Source organism: Telmatherina bonti, assembly GCF_933228915.1.
Source record: "Telmatherina bonti genome assembly, chromosome: 18".
Taxonomy (NCBI): Eukaryota; Metazoa; Chordata; class Actinopteri; order Atheriniformes; family Telmatherinidae; genus Telmatherina; species Telmatherina bonti.
In genome coordinates this window covers 30,405,747-30,422,688 of record NC_136616.1, presented here as the reverse complement: position 1 = coordinate 30,422,688, position 16,942 = coordinate 30,405,747, and the positions used below count along the sequence as shown (strand labels likewise).

General features: G+C 37.8%; 1 protein-coding gene across 3 annotated transcripts; it reads left to right on the top strand.

The window, feature by feature from the left end:
- The first annotated feature begins 1,357 nt into the window (after positions 1-1,357).
- LOC306769545 (uncharacterized protein) lies at positions 1,358-5,467 on the top strand. Of its 3 annotated transcripts, XM_079258201.1 has the most exons (5): positions 1,358-1,819; positions 3,084-3,139; positions 3,241-3,603; positions 3,706-3,762; positions 4,204-5,467. In XM_079258201.1, the coding sequence occupies exons 2-4, from the start codon at positions 3,091-3,093 to the stop codon at positions 3,738-3,740; spliced, it is 447 nt and encodes a 148-aa protein (XP_079114327.1). In that variant the 5' UTR covers positions 1,358-1,819; positions 3,084-3,090; the 3' UTR covers positions 3,741-3,762; positions 4,204-5,467. The 3 variants fall into 3 exon arrangements, with proteins under 3 accessions (XP_079114327.1, XP_079114328.1, XP_079114326.1); XM_079258202.1 differs by lacking the exon at positions 4,204-5,467 and having other exon boundaries at positions 3,244-3,603; positions 3,706-4,097; XM_079258200.1 differs by lacking the exon at positions 4,204-5,467 and having other exon boundaries at positions 3,706-4,097.
- Positions 5,468-16,942: the final 11,475 nt, after the last annotated feature.

The following is a 16,942-nucleotide window of genomic DNA, read 5'->3' as shown; positions in this document are numbered from 1 at the left end:
CAATAGAAAAAAATAGATAAACTGTTTAATGTTTGATTTAAAAAAAAAGTTTATATTATGTACATATAATTTTACAGAAACATGAGGTGAGGCAGTGCATGAAACAATAATTAAAATGAAAACATGTGATACAGTGAGCTGGAACAACTGGGTCTGTTTGGAGGTCTGACAGCTTGATAAATACAGGATAAACCCTTGAACTATACATTACAGTTCTTCTCCATCGGTTTGGCTCGTTTCTTGAAACAGAAAAGACGTTCTCTAAACTCTCAGATCATTTAACAAAACAGTCTTACAGTTCAGCACAACACCACAGCTCACTAGCAGAAGCTCATATCTCTCCCAAAACACTTCACTCACGTGTCAAAACTAAATTCCCTTCTCATGTAAATAGTCAGTCCTCCCAAAACACATGGTCTCTTTGACATTGTGGAAGCACTGCAAGTCAACATGTCCAGATGTTTTGTCACTGTGGCAGAGGACCACAGAAATATCCCTCATGTCCACCTCTCAGTCTGAGCCCAGTCCTTCATAGACAATAGTTACTGTACTCATTGTTTTAGTCCAGCTAACAGAAGACAACTGTGTATAAAAGTGGAGAAAGTTGGCAGAGCTCCATCTGTAACCTGTGTTCACCTGACATCTGTACACACCTGAGTCTTCACTTCTGAGTCTGGACACATGAAGTCCGATTCTTCTTTCTCTGAGGACGTTTTTATCACCCTGGACTCGTCCTGCAAACTGTTTATCTGTATACAATGAAAGAATGAGAGAAAAAAGGATTTCTGCTCTTTAGTTTCTTATAAACAGTTCACTAAATCAAGCTGCGATCCTGGAAACAGCGTCTCGAATGAAAACATAAAAACCACATTGGAAATGATTTTCTCTCCAGGTGAGAAGGAACCGGGTCATTTTCAGGCTATTGGTAAAACTTAGGATGGAGGAAAGAGATTGTAAACTTTATCTTGTATTTAACGTGGTCACGACGTGTCAGGTTACCTCTGTAAATATCCATGTCTGAATAGTAGCAGGAATATATTTATTGACAACAGCAGCCAGTTTATAATGAAACAAAGAGACACATCTTTCTCAGCAGCCGCAAAGGCTCATGGGAGATAAGGTTTCAGCAGAAAGAATCACTAAGATATTGTTTGCATTTTGCAGTAAATTTCAAGTGGTAATACAATTACTTCTGTTTTTCTCTTAGGTTTATTAAGGTTTGATAGAAAATTCTATTTTACTTGTTGACACCGTGATCATAAAAGGCGTTTCCAAATATCAGTTTCCTGCAGCACGTGACACAGACACATAACAGACTCGAGTGTGCTCGAAGTTTCTCTAAGTGGGATGCGTCCAAATGACATGTTAATTTTTGAACGCCTCGCGCTATGAATAATATGACGCAAATATTTCTATGCTGGAAAATTGTTCCTACGAGATTTCACTAGACCCTTTACACTGTATGCATACTCATGCAAATGACAACGGAGGTTAAGTTGCCGCCGTTTGTTTCGCTCCTCCCGAGACTCGGGACAAGTTCTAGATAAATATGAAGCCAAGTAGTTCGGTCCTGGAAACAGCGTTTAGAATGAAAACATGATCTTATAATATCTGCAGGTGGGAACGGACCGGGTCAGCTTTGTGCTATGTAAGACCTAATGTAGCAGTGGGGGTACTGGGATCCTGGACTGGGAGCTGCAGACCCATTAGAAGACAGAAACTGGAGGAAGGACTAGTTAGCAGCAGGTCTGACTGCAGGACTCCTCTTTTTAAAACCCCGTGTTTCCTCTCTCCTGACTTTTGATCCTCTCTACCTCTGGTAAGATACTTTTGGAGTTTGATTGTTTTATAAGTTTCAGTATTTTAATTGTTCAGGTTCTGTCGGGGTGTAAGACCCCGAGGTATTTGTGTTTTTATTATTGTAATTCTGGGTCTGTCAGGTTTGTTTCATCATGTTTTATGTGTTTGGCTTTTTAGTTACAACAATGGCCGCCGTTTTGTCTTAGTTATGATACATTTTTAGTTTATTGATCTTATTTCATTTTAGAGTTTTAACATCTTGTCATCTTGTTTCTAGTGCTGGGGCTGGTGTGGTCTTCCATCCACCGGCCTGGTTTGGACGCTGGGAGTTCACTTTAGAGGGTGATGTGTTGTATATAGTTATTGGTGTGGTGTTTTTTCATTTGAGTTGTTTATGTAGACCTCTTTGTTTAGGAACTAGTGTACTCCCAGCTCCCCTTGTAGTGAGTGGTTAGCCTCACAGTCAAGTAGTCACCTCCTAACTCTGCCCTCTGGGTTTAACAACACTTAGAAAGAAAAACATGAAAGTTTCTTGTTGTGGAAGCTTTAACAAAATGTTCCACACAATGTGATCTAGATTGTGTTATTTGTGTGCTTGTCCGTGTCAGGTGTAGCCTTTCTCTTTGTATCCTTAGCAGTTTATGTGCTCTGTGGCTTGTTGCTGATTTTCCTGCTGTGGTACAATCAGGATAAAACTTAGTCTGTTTTCTTCTTCTGTCAGTCTGAAGTGATGAAACTTCATATTTATTATAATGCACTTTCAGAAAATACAAAGTTGACCCAAATTTCACGACATTCAACACAACACAACCAATAGAAATAGCATGAGGGCATGTAAATTCTAATTATTCATTTCACTTTGAAAACACATTATTAAAAATGATAACGAAGATTAACCAAAATCAGATCAAATAGTAAAAGTAGTGGATGATATTGTGAATATCAGACCTACTTGTAATAAATAAACTTGTAAATAACAGCAGGAATAAATGCTCTTTACTTCCAGCTGCTAAGTTTACCTGTTTCAGCTGCAGTTTGTCTCTGGCGCCTCCTGCTGGTAGAAACACATTCCTGAAGAACAAATCAAACTTTTCCATAGAAACAAAGTGCAGGTTTCCATGGTGACAGCTTCCATGTCAGTGGTTGTAGTTCATATAGTTGAGTCAGAAAGTTCTTTGGTCAGTGATGTGTAATAAACAGGATGATGAACAGGATCAGATGCTGGAATGACTGAACTTTGACCTCATGTGTTCATGACTCTTCACCTCTGTCTCCTCTCACAGGAAGAAGATGATCTGCAGGACGCTGCCGCTCCTCATCCTCATCTCATGTGTCTGTGGTGAGTTTTCATCTTCAGAAACGTCTCTAGATGTAGTTAAAGACTCCCATGTTCCAGTTGTCAGTGTGTCTGCTCCTCTCTTTCCCTCTCTGTCTCCTCAGCAGCAACATTTGTAGTGAATGTGACACAGAGCTCCTATCAGGCAGAGGAGAAGCACAACATCACACTGAAGTGGACGTTCACATCCAAACCTGACACATCCTGGAGGTTCCTGTTTATCATCTGTAGACTGATAACTGATAACAGAGTCTTAACTCTGTATCATGTACATGATGGTGATGAGGTACCAGAGTCTCAGGATCAACAGTTTGCAGGACGAGTCCAGAGTGATAAAAACCTCATCAGAGAAGGACGAATCAGACTTCATGTGTCCAGACTCACAACTAATGACTCTGGTCTGTATGTGTGTGAAGTAACGACAGATTACGGTTCCAGCTCTGAAACATGTCGACTAAATGTTACAGGTGAGTGAAGCTACTTTCTTCTTTCTTTTGTAAAAAGATTTTCTTGTTTCCAAAACAAATGTAGGATATTCTGTTTTTGTGTTTCTGTTCATGTTTTTCCAGCAAAAGCAAGAAAAGTTGCTCTGATGTGTGAATGAAAACCTTGTGATGCTCATGGTGGTAAAACTTTGTCATTAAGAGTTACATTTCCTTTTTCAGCAGCAGGATTTCAAGACAAAAGTTGAAGTGAATTTTCAGTGTGAAGCAGATAAAAAGCTGCAGCTAACCATGAAAACCTCAGCTGCCTCTTGGAAATCAAAGCTGATGTTCAGCATCCCTCCACACACACTGAGCTTCATTTAACTTCAAGACAAACTTGAATAAGTTTAATAAGCTTCAACTTTTCAGAGTTGACAACACACAGGAATGTTCAGTTTCAGTCCAGTTCTAACATAAAGCCCAGTTCTCTATGAACTGACCTTGTACATGGTGGAAAAAGAGCAGCTTCTACACAGTTTTACTTCCATCTAGAAATCTGCTCTGAAAACCTTTTTAACACAACAACCCTGATTCTCTTCATCATGAGAGTAATTATGTTATATTTGATGTCCTTTACAGCAGCTTCTCATCAGGATCAACATCAGAAACCAGCTGAGAAACAACGAGCAGACAGTCGAGGAAGGATCGGCCTCTTTGCTGCACTGGGACTGATAACAGCAGCAGCTCTGATGACTGGATTCATTTTAATAATCTGTTTTTCTAAATCTACTGTGGAGACCACTGTTACAGCCCAGCTGAAAGGCTGCAAAGAAGGGAAACAGGAACAAATTGTTTGACATTATTTGCATCCCAACCCTGGGAGTCACCCAGAGCTGATCAGTGGTCAGACATGACCCAGGTTAGACCACTGATCAGCACGGCTCCTGCAAATACTCAAAACAAAATCATAATGGAGCCATCACAGCAACTTCAGAGCAGATGTTTAGCAGAAAGATGAAGGTCCATGATGCTGGTCTTCCTGAACATCCTGACAGACCTCTGACCTTTTCTCTTTTCTATCTTCACCCACTGAGACAAACAGACAGGATGAGAGACAGAGAGACGACCAACATGTGATTAGAGACTGAGAGGAACATGTGCTCTCTGCTCCACTCATATATACATGTAAAATATTTGTAAAAGGTGGAAAGAAGAAGAACCATTATCACTGTGTGAGACTGCTGCAGGGTTTAGACTCACAAGATGGAAAGCAAACTGGTCCTGATGTCTCATATGGTTTCATCAGAGCAGAAATGGATTTTAGACCAGAAACATTCAGTGTTTTGTTCAGCAGCATGTGTGTAAATGATACTTTAATGTCTTATGGGATGATGTGACAGTACAGCATGAACTCTTTATCTCTCTTTAGACTTGTTCATTCAGACTCTGACAAAGTAGCTGCTGGTGTGAAGTGATCATCCTGAAACTGCATCTCCCAGTAAAACCAGTAGATGGCAGTAATGTAGCTTTTACAGAGTCCCATGTTGACTCAGACAGACTGCTGTCTGGACCCAACAAGACATGATGATGTGGACTCTGATTATATCTGAAAGCTGTTACAGCTGATGGACATTATTACTATGCAGGTTCTTGAGTTTAGTCTGGTTATTGTTCAGCATGTTGTTTTCCCCTCTCTGTGTAATTTGGTTTGGCTGAAGCACTTTCTAACTTACCCTGATGTGTCTCTGTGTGAGGTCAGTTTTCTTTAGTTGAGTTTGATCTGTTCAAGTGACACTGAGTGTCATTATATTTATGTGACCTCTATTAAAGGCTGGCTAGTTTATTCATTTCTTTGGATTCTTTGCACTCATGTTTGAGCAATAAAAGCCCAGGTTTAGAAAAGACCTCTGTGTCCTCATGGCTTTACTGCTTGGTTCCTGACAACCAGGAACCAGAGAAAACTGCTGTCATTTCACATCTCTGAAAACTATTTTACTCTTGTCAAAGTTTCTCTTATTACAGTTTTATTCAGTCTATTCTACAATCTGATGTCTCTGACTGCAGATACATCACTGTTCTGTCAGCCTCTAAAGGTTTTTTCTTTTACAAAACAATGAGTGTTAAAATCAGCTTTTCAGGGACAAAGTCCATTTTTACTTTTGCTTAGTACAAGAACTTGATCCATTTCAGAATGAAACCTGATATATTACTGCAGGTTTTACCTTTGTACTTTTTAGTTGTGCAGCTGCAAGTAGCAAGAAATGATTTCAGACTCTTTATTTAGAGGAAAAATCTCAGCTGAACTGGATGTGATGGAAGTTAACAGGAGACTCTTTGAGTTTCATTTAACCAGATTCATGACATTTTATTCCAAGCATTATGAACCAAACAAAGGTTTCAATGAATATCATAGTAATTACAGAAGTTCTGACTAAAGTTTAAACAAACAATAAAAGAAACACAAGTTTGAGCTTCTAACACCTCCGTCTGATCAAATTGTGTGATTTCAATCATCCTACAAAGAATCTTTACTTTTATTAAAGACAGATGCATCCTTTTGATTAGAAAATAAAGCCTCGTCAATGATGGCTTCTATGTTTTTATTCTTGGTCCGAGTCAGTTTAGCTCCACCAGGGTTGCATCTGGAATAATGAGGTAAATAATAATGTTCTCTCTCACATGGCAGAACTGCAGCTCCATGAATTTATGGAAGGAACAACAACTCATGTCGGTACGGTGAGGAATTAATATTCCAACATAAAACAGGAAACTGAGCCTCAAAAGAACTTGATGGAAAATATAAAGGAAAAGATGGAAATGAGGAAGGTCTGGGCTGAAATGAAGTGGAGGGAAACTGAGCGATGAGAGTGTTTCTTATTCCAGTTCTGGATGTTTCTTCATGCAGCAGCAGCTTTCTATCCTGTGTGTGATGATGAAACTGGATCAGACACACAGTCCTGATGCTGATATTAAAGATTAGAATAAAAACTTCTTGCTTTTATGTCTCCTGACGCTTCACTTTATCATGACATGACTCCACATGATGAACACACTGAAAAGTTTGAACACACTGAGGTGTGTTTTTACAGAAACCTTTGTCAATGTTACTTCCTATGTCAGCATGATGGTGTGCTGCCACCTGGTGGAGAAATCTGGAACAACAGAGATGTGTTTGTCCAGATGCTCCTCATAGAAATGTAACTGTGTTTTCTCCTGTTTATGTCTGTAAAGTTCTTCTTACACTCATTATTTTACTTTTATAAAGACTCTTTATATTTGTTTTTTATTCCAGTATTTTGCTTTATATTCCCTTCTGCTTCCTTTTTTTTTATCCCCCTACAACATTATCAATATCCACTGGTTGATGTAGTTAGTGGGAGTGTTATGTAGATAAAAAATGAAATATTTATTGGTAAAAAGATTGTTTTATTTAAAAAAAAAAAATTATACATATTTTTTGTTGCAGATAAACTGTTTAATGTTTGATAAAAATAAAAAAATATATTCTTTCTTTACATAATGTACATATAATATGACAGAAACATGAGGTGAGGCAGTGCATGAAACAATAATTAAAATGAAAACATGTGATACAGTGAGCTGGAACAACTGGGTCTGTTTGGAGGTCTGACAGCTTGATAAATACAGGATAAACCCTTGAACTATACATTACAGTTCTTCTTTCCAAGGAAACTGTAACCATTATTATTATTCACACACATAAAGTAACTTCCATCCAGCAGAGTGAAAAGAAAATGGAAACAGCAGATTAATATGCTGGAATATAAACACAAACATAAAACAAGGAAATCAAACGTTCCAGGAGATTCATATATGGTATTCATGCTATTATGTTCTTGACTAATTTAGGCAACTGAACAGACTTTTGTGCATGTGATAACTTGTACAATGAAATGATGCTGACATGTTGTGGAGAGAACAAGCATTAGACTGAGAATCAACAAGCGGTTCCATCAACAATATCTGTTCACTTGGTAATTGTGCTAAATGTAGGCTAACTGTGCTGCCTTTAGGCTTCCTGTACTGAAGCATCTGCAAAGATGTACTGAGACATACACTAAGACATCTGCAGTCTCAGGAAATTAATGGGAAATTCAATCATGTGAACAATTGCCAAGTGGTTTGGAGGTTTGTCGTGTTATTTTGAGATTGTTTCTGTTTCAAGAAATGAGCCAAACCAATGCAGAAAAACTGTCATCTGGAGGGATTTGACCAAAGCAGATGATGTCATGAAAACGCAGAGAATTGGATTAAATTATATTGTATCTGCAAGTTGATCAGTGCAATGAGAAATGCTCCTCTAAGGACTGATTGTTGTGGATTTTGAACTAATAGTTCTGAGAATGATAAATGTTGTGAGAAAAACATCAAATCGACTAAGAAAAACTGTAAATGAAGCTCTGATGATGAAAGGGATGTTTTAGGGTTGTCTCTGTGGGATGTCAACATATCGTTTCTCTCTGCTTTTTCTCTTCATGACAACAAAAGCAGTGATAGAAATGATCAGTAGAGGAACTGCTGAAACTCCAGATCCCATCAGAATGAATGGTGAGATGTTTCCTCCTCTCTCTGGTTGTGGTCTGATGGTTGGTCTCTGAGGTGGGAGCTCTTCTACAGCTTCTGGAAATAACATATTTCTAGGTTGAAAATGGACTCATGGACTGATGGTGTTCACAGATTCCACACATTCTAGTAAATAATCCACTTCTCAGCAGTCAAACTTCATTAAACTGGTTTCACAGTTTAACGTAGGAAAATACAGATATTCATAAAGAAGAAGGAAAAAAAAGAAACTATTTTAATCTCAGTAAACTTACCAGTAACATTGAGCTGACAGCTGGCAGAGCCCCATCCAGAATCTGTGTTCACCTGACATCTGTACACACCTGAGTCATTAGTTCTGAGTCTGGACACATGAAGTCTGATTCGTCCTTCTTTGAGGACGTCTTTATCACTCTGGACTCGTCCTGCAAACTGTTTATCTGTATACAATGAGGCTTCAACACCTTTAAAAACATGAAACAGGACTTTGAGCTTTTCAGCAGCTTTAAGTTCACAGTAGATGAAGAGAGAGTCGGGGGAGCTGTCAGGTTTGGTTGTGAACGTCCACTCCAGTGTGATGTTGTGCTTCTCCTCTGCCTGATAGGAGCTCTGTGTCACATTCACTACAAATGTTGCTGCTGAGGAGACAGAGAGGGAAAGAGAGGAGCAGACACACTGACAACTGGAACATGGGAGTCTTTAACTACATCTAGAGACGTTTCTGAAGATGAAAACTCACCACAGACACATGAGATGAGGATGAGGAGCAGCAGCGTCCTGCAGATCATCTTCTTCCTGTGAGAGGAGACAGAGGTGAAGAGTCATGAACACATGAGGTCAAAGTTCAGTCATTCCAGCATCTGATCCTGTTCATCATCCTGTTTATTACACATCACTGACCAAAGAACTTTCTGACTCAACTATATGAACTACAACCACTGACATGGAAGCTGTCACCATGGAAACCTGCACTTTGTGTTTCTGTGGAAAAGTTTGATTTGTTCTTCAGGAATGTGTTTCTACCAGCAGGAGGCGCCAGAGACAAACTGCAGCTGAAACAGGTAAACTTAGCAGCTGGAAGTAAAGAGCATTTATTCCTGCTGTTATTTACAAGTTTATTTATTACAAGTAGGTCTGATATTCACAATATCATCCATGAATTTTACAAATTCCTCTGATTTAATTTTACTTTGATAGTCAAGGTCCAAGCTATACAGCTTTTTTTTTTAAATTTATTTATTTTTTTTAAATAAAATGAATGCATTTTAATGCTCTTATGCTACTTATATTTGTTGTGTTATCATGCCGAATGTCGTAAAATGTGGGTCAACTTTGTTGCTTTTCAAAATGCATTATCATAAATATGAAGTTTCACCACTTCAGACTGACAGAAGAAGAAAACAGACTAAGTTTTATCCTGATTGTACCACAGCAGGAAAATCAGCAACAAGCCACAGAGCACATAAACTGCAAAGGATACAAAGAGAAAGGTTACACCTGACACGGACAAGTACACAAATAACACAATCTAGATCACATTGTGTGGAACATTTTGTTAAAGCTTCCACAACAAGAAACTTTCATGTTTTTCTTTCTAAGTGTTGTTAAACCCAGAGGGCAGAGTTAGGAGGTGACTACTTGGACTCAAGCTAATGGAGCTAAACTGCTCAAACTAAACATGCAGTGAAATATTAAAACATGCAGAAAAAGCCGCATCAACAGCGATCCTGTCACATGTTTACTTCACAAACACTAAAATAACATGTTTTATGTGTGAATGAAGCTGAGAAGACTGCGTGGGATCTTCCTCTAAAATACTGAGAATCAGATGATTCAGAAATGAAAAACAAACAACAGACACGTGAATAAAGTTAAAGACAGAAGTTAAAACATTCACACATACCTGCGTGCTTTTCCACGTACAACATGAAACTTTTTAATACTATAATGAAGTCGGTTATGTCGTGACCACATTAAATACAAGCAAAAATGTACAATCTCCTTCCTTTATCCTAAATCCTACCAATAACCCACATATGTCTGTTCTCACCTGGAGAGAGATCAGCTCCAATGTGTTTCTTTTGCTCGTTTTCTCCAAAACATTGTTTCCAGAAGAACTGCTTGATTAAAGTAAATGTTATGACTGTCTGCATGCTACAACTAGGTACTGAAAGTCACTGGGTCTTGGAAACAATGCTCTCCACTTTGCTCTGAGGACAGGGAAGAGGTTGCACCACCTTCCGCATAAAATTTGTTTATTTTCAATTATTTGCATGTATCCCTGCTGAACTCGTATATAATGTCCTTACTTTCAGAACTCTGAACAAATTTAATCTATGGTAACCATCTGTTTTTCCATGAGCAAATGGTGTCCTGTTACAGGGTGAAATTATTTTTTGGAAATGTCTTCAATGATCAAAGTTTCAACAAGTAAAATAAAATTTTCTATCAAAACTTAAACTTAATTGAAAAAAAGAAGTAATATGATTACCACTTTAATTTTACAGCAAATTGTGAACAATATCATCATAATTCTTTGTGCTAAAACGTCATCTCCCATGAGCCTTTGCGGCTGGTGAGAAAGATGTGTCTCTTTTTGTTTCATTATAAACTGGCTGCTGTTGTCAATAAATATATTCCTGCTTCTATTTAGACATGGATATTTACAGAGGTAACATGTTTTCATTGGCAGACTGTTTCAGTGTTGTTTTATGATGAACTTTATTATTAAATGTTGTTTCAGTACTGAAATTTAGTTTTATATGAATCAAGACAGGTTGAGTGGTGGCGTAATGGTTACCACTGTGGCCTCACAGCAAAATGGTCACTGGTTTGATCTTTGGCTGGGGTGAGGTTTAGTCAGAGGCTTTTCTGTGTGGAGTTTGCATGTTCTCCCAGATACGGGCCATGGGTTCTTTCCAGGTACTCTGGCCTCCTCCCACTATCCGAAGACATGCATGTTAGGTTAATTGGTTACTCTAAATTGCCTCTGAGCATGAGTGGGTGTTTGCCTCTGTGTGGCCCTGCAATGGACTGGCAAGCTGTCAAGGCTGTACCCTGCCTTTTGCCCAAAGGTAGATAAAGATGGGCTCCAGCTCCCCACGACCCTGAATTGGATTAAACTGTTTGGAAAATGAATGAATCAAGACAAAAAAACAAAACAGCTAAAATGATTTTTTCTTTCTTTCTTTGCATACAGATAAACAGTTTGCAGGACGAGTCCAGAGTGATAAAGACGTCCTCAAAGAAGGAAGAATCAGACTTCATGTGTCCAGACTCAGAACTAATGACTCAGGTGTGTACAGATGTCCGGTGAACACAGATTCTGGATGGGGCTCTGCCAGCTGTCAGCTCAGTGTTACTGGTAAGTTTACTGAGAAGAAAATAGATTTTCCTTCTTGTTCAGCAGCAGATCATTTCAGAGCTTCTCTAACATCCATCTGGTGGACGTGTCTTCATGCAGTATTGTGGAGCAGCAGCATCTTTCTGTCCTGTTTCTTATGATGAAGCTCAGTATCAGACACATGGTTCAAATGCTGATGTTAAAGATTAGAATAAAAGTTTCATGAGCTTTAATGTCTCCTCATGCTTCATATCATCTTTATATGAATCCACATGATGAACACACTGAGAAGTTCCAGTAAAGAGGTGACATTTCATTTTATATTTAAGTGCTGCCACCTGGTGGATAAATCTGGAACAGCAGAAACACACTTATGTCTGATTGTCAAAAACTGATCTGATCAGTTTTAACCGGAGGAAATCATCATGATGACCTCTCATATCACTGTGAAGGAGTTTGGATCCAAACACGTCCTGCATCTGAAACCGTTTCAGCCATACAGCTCAGGATAGAACAGGACGGGACAAATAAGAAGGAAATAAGATGTTTGATTTCCTTCTGACTGGATGAAAAAAAAAGACTACAGACCAACATAGTTTTTCAAATAAAATAATAATCATGTTTTTGTGCACTCAAGATGCAATGAAAAGTCACCTGACAACGACAGTAATACAGATATTACTCATAAAACTTAAAACACTCTTATTTAAACATCACTTTTAACACACAAACAAGGAGCAGAAAGGAGCCCACCACTACAAATATTAGTTTGTAATGGTGGGCTGCTATTTTCCCTTTCATTTCAGTTTTCTCTTGTGTTGTTAGTCGTCATAGATCATCAGAATCTCCCAACATTTCACCTGCAGCCAACATGGTGTAACCTGGAGCCAGCTGAAGATAATCATCTGATATCCTGTAAAATCTCTCTCTGAAGGTCTTTCACAGCACTGTTATGACTTTTAAACCAGCCCAGACACAATATCAGAATGATAAATAAAATCACTGTCTGATAACCTCAAACTAGCTACCAAAAATGAGTAAGCTGGTGAGAATATCAATTCCATGCAACAGTAAAGGAACATTACGAGCTTGCATTGTGTACTCGCTGCACTGTTACCTTTGATTGGAATTTTCCTGCAGACGCTGAAAAATAATGCATGCAAGTCCAACTTATAAGTTATAATAACTAGAAGTTGGGTGACTTCGCATATTCCTGCATCTAGTACAGCAACTGGGGATGAGAACATGAGTTACCATCCTGTCTGACAACCTCAAACCAGGTGACATGAAATAGCAGCTGGTGAGAAAGTCATACATGCGAAGGTAAAGGAGCATAATGAGCATCAGAAAAACACTCATCTCTGCACCTGCCCTGCTTTCTGTTTAGGAGGACTTTCAAAGTATCCTGATAACAGAAAGAGGCAAATTAGTTGTGAACAAGTAGTTCAGTTGTAGCCAAAAAGAGCCCATATCTTTCCCGGCTTGGAGGTTGTGTAGTCTCCTTTTCTGCTTTCTTCCTCGATGCTGCAAAGACATGAAACAAAATGTCACCTTCTGCATTTCTAACAGAAACATGTCATTTAATACTCTCAGACTGCTGAACAACGTGGGGAAATCAGAAATGTAAGAAAATACTTCATCCAGTATTATTGGGACTCATTGAAAAGGTCATTTAGGTTGTTTGTGTTTTGCCTGAATGACTTCTGCAAATTACTGCCTCATTATTTCCACATTAATTTAACTGTGTAACTGTTATGTGTAATACTTATCGGACAGCAGCTCAGACTCAGCAACTCTGAAAGAAGCTCCAAAAACCTTCATTTAAAGGTTTGACTTCATGATCCGACTCAGGTTTCAGGAGCCACCACCCAAAAGGTTTGACTTGTTTATGTGCTCCATCACATCGCAGTTTAACTAAATGGAAATGAAGTGCTGTCACTGTTAAACCTGGCAAATGAAATCAAGAAAGCTATTTCAACTTTTCTTTTTTTTTTTTAACATTTAAATAAAAATACAAGCATTATTTTCTATGAGAAATAAGAAAAGACCAAAGAGTTGTGTCTGGACTTTCCAAAGCAGCAGCCTTCTCCACAATCTGTCTGTACTGGGAGTGTAGATACAGAAACAGTCACATCCTACAAATATTTGGATCTCATCTTGGACAGTGAACTAGACTGGTCTCAAAACATGGACTACCTCTACAGGAAAGGCCAGGCGAGGCTATACTTCCTGTGGAGACTGCATATTTTAACATCAGCAGCACCCTGCCAAACACGTTTTACTAGTTAATGGTTGCCGGTGAGCTGTACCAGCAGGAGGAGCCAAAACTGGCAGAATAAGTTCATTAAAAAGGCAGGATTTTCCATCTGATCCTTTTATATTTAGTATGAAAGTTTTTATGGGTACATGAGCAGCTGCTGACTAAAATTTCCTTCAGGATTAATAAAGTTTCCATCCACCCATCATTTGCATCAGTATTGGAGGAAATCATTTAGCAGAAGATAACTGTTAACCAATAGAGTTTTACTACATATATGTATCATGCAACTTGTGCAGAGCTCTCAAAAAGTCATATTTTAAATCTATTTAGAGATATAATATTATTGATTATTGATGAAGCTACAGTAGAACTCAACAGTAACTCTGAACAGTAAAAGTAGTTTAGTTACTTTTTTGAGTAACTTACACCAAAAGCAATTTGTTACCGTTAAGTGTTTTTTTTGTTACTTTTTACAAAGAACATTCTTGAAAATGCTTTAATCAATATTTATATAATTCCAGTGTTATAATAAACAGAGCAGCAGCATGGTGAGATTTTTCTTTGACATATTTACACTATTTTATTATTTATTATCGGGTATTATCTCCGTCTCCCTGTCAAATTAAGTTGTGTGTGTGTGTGTGTGTGTAGAGCCGTGCTGGTACACACAGCTGCAGTAACCAAGGAAACAGGCTGTAGATACTAGTTCCTGAAAACAAGGACTGTTGCACCCATGTTTACTGTTCTGGGTTTTCTGCATTATTGTGGACAGACCCGAGAAAATCAGGAAGGCTTCACGAAGGGAGCAGAGGAAGCATTAAGTCTACAACTACATGTAGGAAAAGAAGCCCAAAAAAACTGGGATTGATGATATTTACAAGCAACTTCACAGAAAAAACAAGCAGCTTGGTAACACTAACCTTGTCCTGCTGCATCCCTGTTGTCAACACAAGGAAGCTTATAGATGGATGAAATTGATTAAGAACAGGTGTTTTTACAAACAGGCTTGTCTACCTTGTAGTGGAGCTGAACCAATTAAATTCAGCTGCTTTAGTGACTGGTTGGAACAGCTGCTGGATAGGACTTTTACTTTATGGCTACTGGATTATACACCCCTGCTGGTTACTCATAATGCATCACAACCCAACACTGCCCCCGATGACCAGAGCTGGACAACATTTAGGTAAGAGGAGGGTTTGAATGCTGTGGTAACAAACAGAAACGTTAAACGCAAGTTAAAGATCAACATTTGATCATAGATTTATCATGTTTGAATTAATGACTTAATAAAAGGACCAAAACACTTCCTGGTTAGGATGAATTAAATCACTTCTTTACAGATAGAAATAGATGATTGTTAAAAAAACAAAACAAAACATAGGTTTTATTGTTTTTATCTCCAGGTTTCCTGTTATTTTGGGATTTAATGTGAATAAATGGTGTTTCTAACTTGAAATATTTTGTTGGCAACTCCAGTAACCAGGATGTATCTGCACCAACAGGGCAGAAAGATGAAGAAATTTGTTCAATTCAGCTTACCTGTAACATTGAGGTGAAATATTTCACTGTTTCTTCTTCCGTCAGCAAAAACAACACACCGATATGTTCCAGTATCGTTGAGCCTCAGATCAGCCAGGACACATTTGATCCGTTCATTCCTGATGAACGATGGATCACAGTGCAGTCGACCTTTGTAGAACTCTTCTGTATACGGCTCAGCCTCAAGTCTGCTGTCATAGTTATAAATCTGCCACAGCGATTTCTTCTCAGTCTCCTTCATCAGGCCTATTTGCAGTGAATCAGGAGGCATGTCAGTCCCAACAGGTAACAGACATGTCAGTGTGATGCTTCTGTGCTCCTCTGCATAGATGAGTCGAGTTTCATGACCTGTAAGAGTCAAAATGAAAAGCAAATTAAAGGACACACAAAGCAGTCAGATCTTCCACAGACTTAATAAATATAGTTCCATCTGGTGGATGGATTTAGTTCCTGCAACTAAAATTCAAGATGAGATGTTTCTGAACACACACAGCTGTAAAATATAATCCTGTTTTTGATGACCTCACTGGTCATGACTGAAAGTAAAACTTCCTAAAACCTCTTTCTGTGTATTTCAAACCCTGGAAGTAAACATGATGGTAAACACGACCACGAGGAAACTAAAGCGTTTCTCTCCGTTTTTTATTGTCCAGGGTTAAAAACTCTGATAACAGATGATTTCTGCCAATTCACTGATAATTATACAGTGTTTAAAGCAGCTTGGGGTGTTTTTTTAATCGAAGCATGAACTCTTATCGACTTTCTCAAGAATGGATCTGAAGGTGGTCATATTGGTAATATTAATAATAATAATAATAATTATTCATCCATTTGAATTATGGTGATAGTTTCTAATTAATCTCAATAAAAATATTTAGCTCATTTTCTTATTTACAAAACGCTGAGCATGGCTTATTGCTATTATGTTATATTTTCATATTGTTTGTTTCTCTTTATTTAATTTTGAGCTGAAGAGCCGAACTGACATGATCACAATATGTTAGATATAACATTTTTTATGTGTTATGTCTTCACTTTCTACTGTTGTGTGTCATGTCTGATTTCTATTATGTTGCATTAATGAGTCACTTAAATGCTAATTTAAAGTCAAACAAATAACACAGAAAATGTCACAAGAACCAGCTTGAGTCCAGTTTACGTACCGGATTAAAATTTAGTAAAGTAAATTTTTCAGTAAAGCTTTCAATGAATTACTTTTGTAGACAGCTTAACAATGAAATTAAATTAAATAAATTTAACCCTCTGATGCATGAATTATTGAGGAATAAAAAATGCCACATTTTCACAGACAATATTTTACTTCTACAGATATATACAGACACTTTTCTTTCTTTATTATTTCAATTTTTATTTAGTTTATTCATTTGATCTATTCTTTAAAAATATTTATAATATATTGTCATATTTATAAAATAGAAAATTATTCATAAAAATGGACTTGAATCATTTTATTTTCCTGTTTATCACTGATGTAAAGTTGGTATTTACATGTACGGGCAATTATAAAAATATTAGACCATATTGTTTATTCTTCAGTGAGTGGCAGTGTGACTCTCTTAATGTCCACTGAAGTGGCAAAATTACAAATATACCATCCTCACTTATGAATAGAAAAGAAACCAGCCTTTAATATCTACTGTAGTGGACATGATGCA